The sequence below is a fragment of the Ptychodera flava genome, chromosome 11, assembly GCF_041260155.1.
Source record: "Ptychodera flava strain L36383 chromosome 11, AS_Pfla_20210202, whole genome shotgun sequence".
NCBI lineage: Eukaryota > Metazoa > Hemichordata > Enteropneusta > Ptychoderidae > Ptychodera > Ptychodera flava.
The window spans coordinates 2,839,184-2,852,423 of NC_091938.1; the positions used below are offsets into that span (position 1 = coordinate 2,839,184).

The window sequence follows — 13,240 nt, forward strand, 5'->3', positions numbered from 1 at the left end:
TACATCACTGTAATGAATCTGACCACAAAATGATAAGCTGGTGGACAGCAAGTGATCCTGATCAAATCTATATGTATGTGAAGATATTTTTCGCTCATTGTTATGAAGAATATAAGTCACCATGAGATAACACTCTGCCTATAGCATTGCTACATTCTAGTTGCGTCCAAACATGGCGGTGAAAATGATAGTGATAAACCATCGGTTGAATAAAAAGATAACTTGCTTAAATACACCTTCTGATCATTTCAGACTTTGTGAGGACTATGAAGCCATTGCAGAAAAAGCCTTGACAACTCCAGCTAACACTGAACAGCTGGTTGAACTGAAGTCCTACATTGAGAAAGTTGAGACAGAGACCATCCATGAAATGGAAAAGCAACTAGTGCAGGCTCGTGATCGCCTGGCATTTCTGGCAGACTACGCCTCCTTTTCACCAGCTGAGATGCGTCTCAACAACAGCACATTCCAATGGAATGATCGTATGCCAGAGATATTCAATGAACACAAACAGATTGTATCTGACAAGAGGACACAGTATGAGGACGGACTTAAAGTAAGCCCCACCAGCGTTTTAAGCCCTTCTACCCCATTTACCTGTACAGAGGTCCAACACAGCAATTAAGATTGTCCCAAATTTTGGAGTGAGAGGGTGTACAGGGTCATTTAGTAGGAAATGGAATTGAACACAGCCATCCAAATCTTCCCAACAAACAATTTCTGGAACAATAGAATTGTACCAAAGTTTGGTAGTGAAGAGGGTAGACAGGGTCACAAAGACAGTAGTCATTTACTGGGCAAAGAGATAAAGCATAGCTACCCAAATCTTCTTAACAAACTCTTTCAAACTGTAAGTGAAGTGATATTTTCACATTCCAAATATCTAAATAATCTCTAAAAGCATCCATTTCCACATCAACAGATTTAAACTTAGCAAAATAAATCAGTCTGGTACACATAATACAGTAACTTGACAACATATCTGTAGTATTAACTTGAATTTGTATTTGTGACAACTAACTTGAATAAAATTACAACCTGTAGTTGAGACGTGAACGATTCATTGAAGAGTTGGATGGCTACAACAAACAGCTGGAGGAGTTCCAGAGCTTTGGTGACATGACGGAGATTCATCGTTATTTGAAGAAATCACAGGCATTACACCAACGTCTGGAGGCTGCTGCAGATAAGGTAGACTTATAAACTTGTATACAAACATATCCAATACACGGTTTCTTGATACTGTGAACCTGTAAGGTCATTCAGGGCATTTGAGAAATTATGTGAGTCAACCCTATACTATTCCAGGTTAAGTAAAACATTGCTGTGTGCATGTAGTACATTCCTCAAAACTGATAGATATAAATGGTTGCTCAGACTTTCCTCAAGGGAATTTTGTACCATTTCTTGTCAAACTCAAGAATAAAAATCAAGGATCACTGAGCAAATATTGGATCCTAGTGAAATAAATTACTGAGTCTCAATACTTACCAACACTTGGCCTTGACATTCAAAATGGCAACTATCCCTATGCTTACTCTAGAGAGAAAAATTTGGAAGATGGAAACTTTATTTACTTCAAGAGCTCCAATATGAGGCCAGACAAGCTGCAGACACAAAAGTCTGGTGAAAATTGTATATTCAAAGTACATGTCACAGAGGTGCATTGTCCCCTACAAAGAACTCCCAGTTTCAGTGACATGTCAGTCAATGTAGAGGCATTGTGATGCACAAAGTGATGTGACTGAGGTGCTTTATCTTGTATCGTGCAGATTGAAGCCTTCAACAATGAAGAGGAGGCCTTTGGATGGCAGACATCAACATATCCACAGAGAATGCAGATTCTCAATACACTGACACCTTACTTGAAACTCTATGAGCTAACTGTAGAATTCAATGGAAAATACAAGTAAGTCAACACCTTTTCTGTCTCATCAGAACCACTGTCCTGTGAAGAGCACTAATTGTGACTGGTGGCAGTTTTGTACACTAGAAAAGCAGTTTCAATGATGGACATATAAAACATAAAAATTATCAGTAGTTTCAGTGTTGTACTAGCAGTGTGGTGTGTTCCAGGTGAAGACATGTTTTAAAGTGCTACACAGAAAAAAATGCAAATTCAAAGCCTCATGTGACAGGATAATGTATTTATAGTTATATTGCTCAGCTAACACCTTGTGTCTGTGCCATCAACAGGGGTTGGATGGAAGGTCCCTTCCATGAGATTGAAGACCCTGACAAAATTGAGCAGGAAGTTGGAAACTACTGGAGGAGTCTTTACAAACTTGAAAAGGGATTTTCTGATGTACCCAATCCCAAGAAGATAGCTTTGAAAGTCAAGGGCAAAGTTGAGGAATTCAAGGAACATCTGCCACTTGTGATGGCAGTTTGTAATCCTGGTCTGAGAGACAGACATTGGGACCAGATGGCAGAAATTGTCGGATATCCTCTCAAACCAGATGAGGTATGCAAATTACAGCATATCATGATCAGTTCTTTTGGCAGTCTTTGTTGAATATGCTGAATTGACATGAGGCTGTGCCAAAATACTAATGTTAGACTTGCAGTACACAGATACACAGTACCTATTATACAATGTCTTGAAAGTTAATAATCCATATTTCATAAAGAATATAAATACAATTTTTCTTGTCATTCCGTAGGATACTACCTTATCTAAAATGATTGACATGAACTTAGAGCCGTACTTAGCTAGGTTTGAAGGAATCAGTGAAGCAGCAAGCAAAGAGTATTCATTGGAGAAAGCCATGGAGAAGATGGTGTCAGAATGGGATATTGTAAGTATTGACTTCAAACCTAACTTTCATCTCCTCAGTTTTGATACAGAGACTTACTTCTGAATCTATGGCAATATGATCCAATGTGAAGTTTGATTTTTTGTATTTAAGTTGTTTTATTTTAGTCAAAGGATCATACCAGAATATTATTTGTGGAGTCTATCCCCCTTGGAAAATCAAATGATGGCATCAAAATCTGAAAGTCAAAGAGCCTTACTGATAGCTTGTGTGTATATATAGTTACCTGTTTTTCTGGTTATAAGATATCTTTGCTTCATAGTTTGCCCACATTCAACCTTTGCCATTGCTTTACAGATGGAATTCAACATGATCCCATACCGTGAAACCGGTACCAACATCTTATCCTCCGTGGATGACATCCAAATGTTACTAGATGATCAAATTGTGAAAACGCAGACAATGCGTGGCTCTCCGTTCATCAAACCATTTGAAGCTGAAATCAAGTAGGCATATTTTTTTTTCAGCGTGCATATTGATATAATAGACAAAGTGTCAGTGGATGGCTGTTTCCTCATATGAGAATCAGTGATCATTTCAGATTACATGTAAATGTAATATTATCCCTTAATTATGATGACTGGTGTCTGCAGAAATCTGTCAGAACAATTTTCCTTTGATAGTATAGGTAATCAGCATGTCTAGACTTGATGATAGACATCAAGAAACTTCATAATGTCTTGGATTTTCTAATCGCCACCCGTCACAGAATCATGTGTAAGAAAGGATTTCTTCAGCTGCCTAGTTTGTAGTTGATCTGTGTATAGACCTGATGATTTCTTTGACCTTAAGACAGTGAGGAATGTGAACAATGTCTTCAAGTTTTGAATACTTTTTACACCCCCCTCCCATCCCCATCCCCACAGAGATTGGGAGAGCAAACTGCTGCTACTGCAAGAAATCTTGGATGAATGGCTCAAAGTACAAGCTACTTGGCTCTACCTAGAACCTATCTTTAGCTCACCGGACATCATGGCTCAGATGCCTGAGGAAGGTCGTCGCTTCTCTACTGTGGATAAAAACTGGAGAGACATCATGAAGGCTGCTATCGTGGTGAGTTTCCAATACTCTCTTTATAATGATGACTTTGCTGTAGTCTTTGACTAATCCAGCTTGTGCTGCCAAATTTGGTTACCAAATATATAAAATGAAAGTGAAAGTTGCTATCAATTATATTGTTTCCAAAAGTGCAAGATTTCATCAAAATCTGTGAATAGGTTCTCATGCTAAAATAACAACACCTTTATCTCCATGGTGACCAGATTTTGCCACAATTCTGTTGTTTTCAATGAGTATTAGTGAATCTATATCTTCAATGAAAGAGTGTAAAATTTGATAATTGATCAAGTCATCTATTTTGCCATACAGGATAAGCACGTACTGGCAGTCTTGGAAATCGAAAAGATACTGGAAAGATTGAAAAAGTCCAATGAGCTTCTTGAGCTGATCTTGAAGGGTCTTAATGATTACTTGGAGAAGAAACGTCTCTACTTTCCGAGATTCTTCTTTCTGTCCAACGATGAATTGCTGGAAATTCTTTCTGAGACCAAAGACCCAACACGAGTACAACCCCATCTCAAGAAGTGCTTCGAGGGAATTGCCCGTTTGGAGTTCACAGATATTTTGGATATCACGCATATGAAGAGCAGTGAAGGTGAAGTGGTACCCCTGAAGGAGACCATCTCCACGTCAAAGGCCCGTGGTCAAGTAGAGAAATGGTTGCTCGAATTGGAAACCGACATGATATCAAGTGTACACAAAGTAAGTAGATGGTGAAGTTGTCTATCAGTCAGTAAGCTATTAATCCTTTGAGCGCCAAAGTCAAGTTTTGTCGCCTTTATAAAGTATATCCAAGTCAATTTTTTCAGATTTTCGACAAAATTTTGATAAAAACCTGAAGCCAAAGAAATAGAAATGTGATGTCCATTTGGTCCAAAATTAGCAAAAAAAAATACAGTAAAGTTCATAAAAATTGGTAAATGTTGCATTAGAATTTGATGGGAGAAATTACAGCATTGAAAAAATTAACCTGATATATATAAACTGTCAATCTAACTATAGTGAAAATGAATAAAATGTATTGTGAAATTATTCAGTGTTAGGCAATATAAAAGTTTTGTGGTGCTGATGACAATCATATAAACATTTAGATCTACAGATATACCACAGACAGTGTGTTAGATTCAAGGAACAAAAACTGGTTTTACATAAGATTTTGAAAAGATTTTTGTATTTTCCGAAAATTCACACATCATAATTCATGCTCTGTCATACAGTGTTCAAGACTCACCAAATCTAATTACTGTAAAATCTCTGCAAAGTATTCTTGATGATCTCATCACAATTTTGTGTTTAAGGAACCACTATTAATATGTATGATGCGGATAGAAATTGATCTTAAAGTACAAAAATCTTTGCTCATCAGCAGAGAACTCCGTAAAAGAGAATGAAAGCTGAAATTCTTACTTAATACAGTACATCCAAGTTTTCTGTCAATAGAAAACTTGTTTGGTCACTGTATGCTCAGCAGAACAACAAACAAGATTCATCTTACGGAAAATGTATTTGATTTTTTCAAACTTCAGATTGTATGGACTTAGTGATTGTCCATCACAAAAAAACTATCTAATCTGATCATCGCCAATTCTCTGATCACATGATCACAGTTGATAAGAATGTATTTGGGCCAAACCATTATGGTGAAAGGGTTACTTAAAGTCAATGATTCATGCAGATCAAGATTAACATAGTAATTTTGTTACGCATTCAGGTGATTGGTGAGTCTCTAGAAGCATATCAGACCAGTGTACGTGAGCAGTGGGTATTAGACTGGATGGGTCAGGCGGTCCTAGCTGTCTCCCAGCGGTACTGGACTGCAGAAATACACAGATGTATCAAGGAAGGCCAGGAAGCCTTAGAGAAATACCTCCAAAAGAACAATGACCAAATTGACAACATTGTCACGTTAGTGCGTGGCAAGCTGAACAAGCAGAACCGCACCACCCTTGGAGCGTTGGTCGTGCTGGATGTACATGCCCGCGATGTGCTGAAAACATTGGTGGATAATAAAGTGGGCAATGAGAATGACTTCATGTGGTTGAGTCAGCTGAGATACTATTGGGAAGAAGGACACATGATGACTAGGATGATCAACTCACAGCTTGCCTATGGTTATGAATATCTGGGCAATTCAGGTCGTCTTGTCATCACTCCTCTCACTGACAGATGTTACAGGTAATTTATTTATTTGTACTGTAGCTTATATGAAAGCATTTTCTTACAATTAAATTGTTTCAATGCTAGTACAGAAACTAGGAATAATCTGCATACATTGTACAAATGTGAGAATACTAGTAGTTGTAAAATGTTTACCTGGTCAGTTAGTTAATGGAATTCCAGTAGGCTAAACCCAGAATTATAATGGACCACAATGCAAACAAGCCCATGTGCGCAAATGCGCATAGAAATATGTGCATGTACAAGTGGGTTTGTTTGTACCGCCATCACATGATTGTTTTGGTGTACTGAATCTGTAGAGCACTGAGTGTCTTTTTTTCCCTGTTAGAACCATGTCAAGCCACCATGGATTTGCACGTATCAGTTAAAAATCTTCTCAAGGGTGATTAGAAACTTGTCTCGATAACCTGTAAATCTTATAAATTTCTTAAAAATGGTATCTTTTTTCCTATGTTTCAGAACACTGTTTGGAGCCTTACATCTTCACTTGGGTGGCGCCCCAGAAGGCCCAGCTGGTACAGGCAAGACAGAAACCACCAAGGATTTAGCCAAAGCTGTAGCCAAACAATGTGTTGTGTTCAACTGCTCCGATGGTCTAGATTACATCGCCCTTGGCAAGTTTTTCAAGGGTCTAGCATCATGTGGTGCATGGTCTTGTTTTGACGAGTTCAATCGCATTGACCTAGAGGTACTGTCTGTTGTAGCTCAACAGATCCTTACTATCCAGCGAGGTAAGTCTTGTTTTATGTCGTAAGTAATCCATGCTGTGTACCTGTGTGAACACTGTTAATGTACAATCCTTCTGTTGCCATTCAAACCCATTATTTGTAGATGAGAGGGTGTTTCATTGATTTTGTAAAAATGAAAACAAAAAACCTTTTTATATAAAACTGCATATGTAGTGACAGTCATATTTTTACTAGCATTTCCAATCAATGTTGAGTAACAAATCAAATAAGTACCCGTATATCTTTTAGGAATTGCTATCATTGAAGTGATAGATATTTATCGCAAACACTGCACACTATATTTCACTGCAATATCCTTTTGTAAAGATGGTTGCTCTTAATCACATGAATTCATTGTGGATTGTCTCTCTATGTAGGTATTAGTTCAGGATTGGATACGTTGCTCTTTGAAGGCACAGAGATCAAACTAGATCCTTCCTGTGCAACATTCATCACTATGAACCCTGGTTATGCTGGTCGTTCCGAATTGCCTGACAATTTGAAGGTTAGTCCAGTAGTTTGTGGACTTTTCTGATCATATTGGGTCAAAAAAACTATCTCAGAAACCAATCATAGAGGGACTTTTGAATTTATTCTGTGGATTACCTTATTCAGAATTATTCAAATTATGAAACTTGCATGTATGTATTATTAGTTCCAGAGACCAGCTCTGGAACTGTTAGTTTTTGCTCACTTTCCTTCTTTCTTTCTTTCTTTCTTTCTTTCTCTATTTCCGGTATTACAACCATAGGACATGCTATACACAAATTTTACCTTAATTACCCAGAATGCATTGCGACACGCCTATGACGTCATCGCTCACTTTGGACGGGTTTTACGGGCATTTCTTGTTTATTTATTTATTTAATTTTTATTTTGCATTGCAAACTATCATATTGCGTTCAGCTATTAATAATTCTAGCTTTCTTTCGCTTTGTTTTTTGTTGCTTTTTGCTTTTTATTTTTCTCTAAATACTCGCCGTATGTGGCGCTATACTGTTTACGTCATACGCCTTCCATGGATTAGAGTTGAATGAGAATAACAATGGCGGCGATACGAACGCTTCCCTCGCATAGAGAGAAGAAAAGTAGGCTTTGTGTAACTTTACAAGCGCGGCTGGGCAAATCGTGTACCTAGGCGAGGTGGGTGTGCTCGAAAACGATGATCAATGCAAGTTTGGATTCAAAATCGGCTGTTTTCGGCGGAGAAACTGCCCGCAGTGAGGAGCCACCAGCGGGTTTTTCTATATCAGTCTGCAGGGCTGTGGTGCGAGGCTGTTTAACGCCGGTAACACACAGCCCTGCCATGCAGAGCTAGGCATCCATAGTGAACTGTCTGTCACCGCACCGGCATGCGTTGGCTGCACGTAAAAGCAACTCAACTTTCCAAGATCAAACGGTCAGTATCTTGTGAAAACAGCGACATAGCAATGAAAATTGTTTTAGTCAGTGGTAAAAACTCGTAACAGATGAAGCGTTAATTGCTTTTAATCAAATAAAAATGCGTGTGGCCTCGGTTTTCAAGTTCAACGGCCTAGGTCCGATGTCTCCTCTCGTCTGATATACATTTTCCGTACATTGTCGCCCCCGTATGTATCTGTTGCGATTTTACCGTACATGTAGGCATTTGTAATCTGAGTACTGTAATTCCCTGGACTGCCTTGCTTGTAGTTGTATTCTGTTGTTACCGCTATCAGCCCTCAATATAGGTACGTGCTTGCATATTAAAATCCCAAGCACTTTCATTCTGCACCAATCTTTGTCACACATTCTCTTTTCTTCCGCTGCTCTGGTCTCTGGAACTTCGCTTTTGCTTGCAAATGCTTTCTAGTCTAGGATTTTCTTTTGTAATTTGTCAACAAATCAGCTTCTTGGGAACCATTGTGCTGATGGCTTTCAAATGTGTTTTATAATTGATAAACCTCATACTGATTTATTGACTTTTATATTAAAAGACAGAATGTGGACTAGCTTAGTTTGGAGCTTTCTAGGGGATTTAGCAGCCAGATTGTTTATAATAACATGTGATGAAAAATTCAAATGATTTTTGATCTGTTTTTCTTTTCCTTTCACCAGGCATTATTCCGTACCGTAGCTATGATGGTACCTGACTATGCTATGATTGCAGAAATTGTGTTATACTCATGCGGCTTTGTCAATGCCCGTCCACTGTCTGTGAAGATTGTAGCTACTTACCGTCTGTGCTCAGAACAGCTGTCTTCACAGCATCACTACGATTACGGCATGAGAGCTGTCAAGTCTGTCCTGACAGCCGCAGGAAACTTGAAAGTGAGATTTTTATTGTAACTTCTTCTCCATAAGACACAGCAAAGTGATTTCAGTAACATACTTACAAATGTATCTAAAATCCTAGAGCAATTTGTCGGCACATTTTGTCATGTCACAATGTATTGCAAACCTTAACAAAACATGCTTTATATCGACTACAGTAACTGTATTTTCAGTGTGGTAAACAAATCAATATATTGACACAAATTTTAATTTTCTAATCAATTTTCTGAGCATCATGAGTCATTCAAATGTACAAAGCAAAGTCCTCATGATGTATGAAATCTCAAATGATTTTCATGAGACACAGTTACCTCATCATTATAAATTGGGCGTCATTTCGAAGTTTTATTTTGAACAATATTTCATATCACGATATTTGATTTATTCTTACAGCTCAAGTTCCCAGAAGAAAATGAAGACATACTGATGTTAAGATCAATCAATGACGTCAACTTACCAAAGTTTTTGTCTCACGATTTGCCATTGTTTGCTGTAAGTTGAAAAAAAACAGATGACCATTTTCAAAATCCAGCATTAGTTTCATTGTTACAGATATACTGTTTACTTCAAATGAAAACAGAATTAGTTGACTGGTTATATGGAGAAATGTCGCTTAAACAACTGAGAAAACCTTATCTTAAAATGGACACTTCTCTACTGTCCAAGTCTCTACATCAGTGCTTTGACATTAAAATTTTTTATGCAGAAAAAAATATTTCACTTTTGTCCATGCTGTGTCGTTAGATGGGTCTTCAAAGTGAAACCAAAGATATGCTTTATGAAATCGTTACTGAACAGGAGAAAGCGAAATAAGCATAAATATGAAATCAAATTGACTGTCAGCCATTTATACCTGTAATTCCAGGCTGCTACCCACATTGTCACAAAAACCATCTCTTATCAGGAAGGCAAGTACATTGTTGTGCAACTGTTGTAATCTTATGTTTGTATCTTTCACAGGGTATCACATCAGATTTATTCCCTGGTGTAAAATTACCAGAACCTGACTACACAGTATTAGCATCTGCAATTCAAGAGAATTGTGACAAGAGAAATCTCCAAATGACCGATGTGTTCCTTGAGAAAATCCTTCAGGTAGGAAGCATTTCTCATGTTTCAAATGAAAGGAACCTCGCAAGTAAAGTCAATTTCAATTGCTCTACCCTTTCACCATGGTGACCATGGTTTGACCCAAATCCAGTGATATCAATGATGATTGTGGACCTGTTTACATAGAATGGGGGGAGGGAGGGGGCAGGAGGGGGAGGGTGAATGGCTTAAGCATGCAGAAAAGACAATGATGAAGAAAATTGTAGTAATATACTGTATTTCTAGCTGACCAATAGGACGTTTGCTTTGTATTTACAAGATCTGTTTTTCTTTTTTCATTACCACAGATCTATGAAATGATGATTGTCAGACATGGCTTCATGATAGTTGGTGAGCCATTTGGTGGCAAAACATGTGCATACCGAGTGTTAGCAGGTGCACTCGGTGACATCGCAGAAAAAGTAAGCTACAGTCTTGTATATGTAAATTAATATGCTTTGTGTCTTTCATACGCAGTTCTTTTCTACATGATCATTTGAACAGCTGTTAGTTTGAAACGACACTAATAGTACTACCATGCTGGATTAGCAGTATTAGGTGCTGTGCTAGATTACTTTGTAAACAAATGTTATAACAAGAAAAATAGTGATAATATTTGACATGTAGTGCAGGATTCAGAAAGAAAAATTAAATTGTAAACTGACAAAGTCAATAGAATATTCTATGAACTTACAAGTGGTAAGACTCTAATAGTTCCAATTAGTTTCTGTGCTGTCAACAATTACCATGCTTAGGTTAATGTTTAATTTTTTTTTAATACAGGGTCTGATGGAGGAAAACAAGGTTCAGATTACAGTTATCAATCCCAAGTCTATCACCATGGGGCAGTTGTATGGTCAGTTTGACCCAGTCTCCCATGAATGGTCTGACGGTGTCCTTGCCGTCAGCTACAGAGCTTTTGCTACTTCTACTGTGAGTGAAAACAATAGACTAAATAGTATATTACTGCAGACACACAGAGTGACAGACAGTCTGATAACCAAATGCTACTGTAACAACAGACAGACAGACAGACTGACAGAAAACATGACGAATACCGTAATTCACAGCTATATAACCAGACAGACTGATAATACATGTGCTTTAAATCAAAAAGACAAATATCACAGACAAGCAAACAGATGTACAGCCAAGTGGATAGATTATATAAAATGTTAAAATCTATAGTAGGCAGGCAGCCATTCTTATGGATCAGTGATATCTTCACTGTTAACACAAATACATCTACCCACACTGTAAATAATAAAATCAAACCTGACAAAGTGATCGATACAACATCTGTAAATTTGAATGGCATAAGAAGAGAACTTAGAGACTTGAAGGAATGCTAGAAATGAGAGAAGAGAACATGACTTGTCTTGAAATGATGTGGTGAAATAAGTATAATGACACAGTGACAGGACTAAGTTAAACAGATGGTTTGAAGACAGCAAAGTTTCTTAAAGTATTGTTCTCATAACTGTTGCATTTTGTTACTTCAATACATAACCAATCTGTATTGTAAACCTGCAGACACCTGATCGCAAGTGGTTAATCTTTGATGGTCCCGTTGACGCAGTTTGGATTGAGAACATGAACACTGTCTTGGATGACAACAAGAAACTGTGTCTGATGAGTGGTGAGATTATCCAGCTTGCAAACACTACTAACTTGATGTTTGAACCTATGGATCTGGAAGTTGCCTCTCCAGCCACAGTAAGTATTTGCCATGTTTATTTGAAGCTGCTGTGAGAAATTTGTCGTGAAAATTTATCATTTAGGTATTTCTAGTTAGCTGTCCTTCTTATAATAGTTTGTGATAATATGAGTGTAAAAATACTGCAAAGAATGTATGAGGATGCAAAGTGAAAGTTGATATGTGGTGCTTATATCCAAGTACATCCTTTACAGTACTCTCATAATAACCTGGTAATTATATGACAGAACCCCATGGCCTGTGAGTGCAAGCGCGTCGTACTAGAGGTATTTGCACGAGTGCTGCGGTGTATTCGGCGGCAGTCCTTTCACGAGCCAAGCGAGTGAAAGGACAGCCGAATACACTGCAGCACGAGTGCAAATACCGCCAGTACGGTGCGCTTGCACTCACAGGCCATGGGGTTCTGTTATTATTACATATGTTCTATCTTTTATTTGCATCATTTATCGAGAGAATCGACGATTAGTCGTGCGTACTACTTGTCTGTAAAAGCTTCAGGGCGACCCTGCGGAGTTATATAATATTGACATCACTGTAATGTGGCATCGAATCAGCTTTCACTTTTCATTGGTCAACGCCGTCACACCCTCTATTTTGATTGGCTAAACTATTGTTTACTTGTTTATCGAGGATGAAGTAAGAGGAACGTCGGAGGGCTCGAACTATGCTTGCGATTGCTCACAGATACATAGCAACACGCCACAGATGGCCAAACGAAGAGAACTTTGAACATGGAACGCTTTTGATTTTTTCGCATTTTGAGCTTGAAATTCTTCTAAATGATCGATACAAATAACAGTTCGAAGATTTTTACGGGAAATTTAAGAGTAAGATACGGCAAACGTAACTTGTCGATCAAATTTCAGTGTTCACCGTGGCACACAAGCACTCACTCAGTCTCTGTTATCAATAGCGTGTAGGACACACAAGCACAGAATAAACTGCATGCAAAAGTGACTTTCTATTGTAAACAGGGAATGTCCGGTGAGAAGACTACTGGCGAAAACGTCTCTGAAAATGTTAACTGTTTAATTGGCTCCACTGCGCTTGCAGTTACGTGTGTTTCGATGTATGATTGGCCGCTGTACCCCACCGTGTATATCAATGGAGCTAGAAACGGCGGTCGCCCGTTGTCAATGTTTTTGCTTCGCCGACAAACAAACTGCTCTTCCGGATAATAAAAATCATCCTCACACTATAATAAGTACAGACAATTTTCTTTGTCGTAGTTTTTTAATCAGTAATGTCATGCATTTTACTATAACGAGCATCGAACCAAAGTGAAACGAAATCTTGTAGACGACATTTTTTGTGTTTACAAACATAAATAGTTCCGGGTCAAAATTGGTAAATACTCATTA

The 13,240-nt window shown here is 38.1% G+C and overlaps 1 protein-coding gene across 8 annotated transcripts in view; it reads left to right on the top strand.

Moving 5' to 3' along the window:
* Positions 1–13,240, top strand: part of LOC139143262 (dynein axonemal heavy chain 7-like) — a 64,668-nt gene that overhangs the window by 16,414 nt on the left and 35,014 nt on the right. For all 8 annotated transcript variants that reach the window (XR_011554567.1, XM_070713450.1, XM_070713454.1 and 5 more), the window contains 17 exons: positions 253–556; positions 1,045–1,191; positions 1,773–1,909; positions 2,197–2,464; positions 2,664–2,798; positions 3,114–3,262; positions 3,683–3,869; positions 4,185–4,577; positions 5,587–6,050; positions 6,513–6,784; positions 7,159–7,286; positions 8,858–9,070; positions 9,467–9,565; positions 10,034–10,168; positions 10,471–10,584; positions 10,946–11,095; positions 11,696–11,878. Coding sequence is in view for 7 of the 8 variants with exons in the window: in XM_070713450.1 (XP_070569551.1) it covers positions 253–556; positions 1,045–1,191; positions 1,773–1,909; positions 2,197–2,464; positions 2,664–2,798; positions 3,114–3,262; positions 3,683–3,869; positions 4,185–4,577; positions 5,587–6,050; positions 6,513–6,784; positions 7,159–7,286; positions 8,858–9,070; positions 9,467–9,565; positions 10,034–10,168; positions 10,471–10,584; positions 10,946–11,095; positions 11,696–11,878 (3,478 nt within the window). In the remaining variant the exon portion in view is untranslated. The remainder of the gene's footprint in view (positions 1–252; positions 557–1,044; positions 1,192–1,772; positions 1,910–2,196; positions 2,465–2,663; positions 2,799–3,113; positions 3,263–3,682; positions 3,870–4,184; positions 4,578–5,586; positions 6,051–6,512; positions 6,785–7,158; positions 7,287–8,857; positions 9,071–9,466; positions 9,566–10,033; positions 10,169–10,470; positions 10,585–10,945; positions 11,096–11,695; positions 11,879–13,240) is intronic.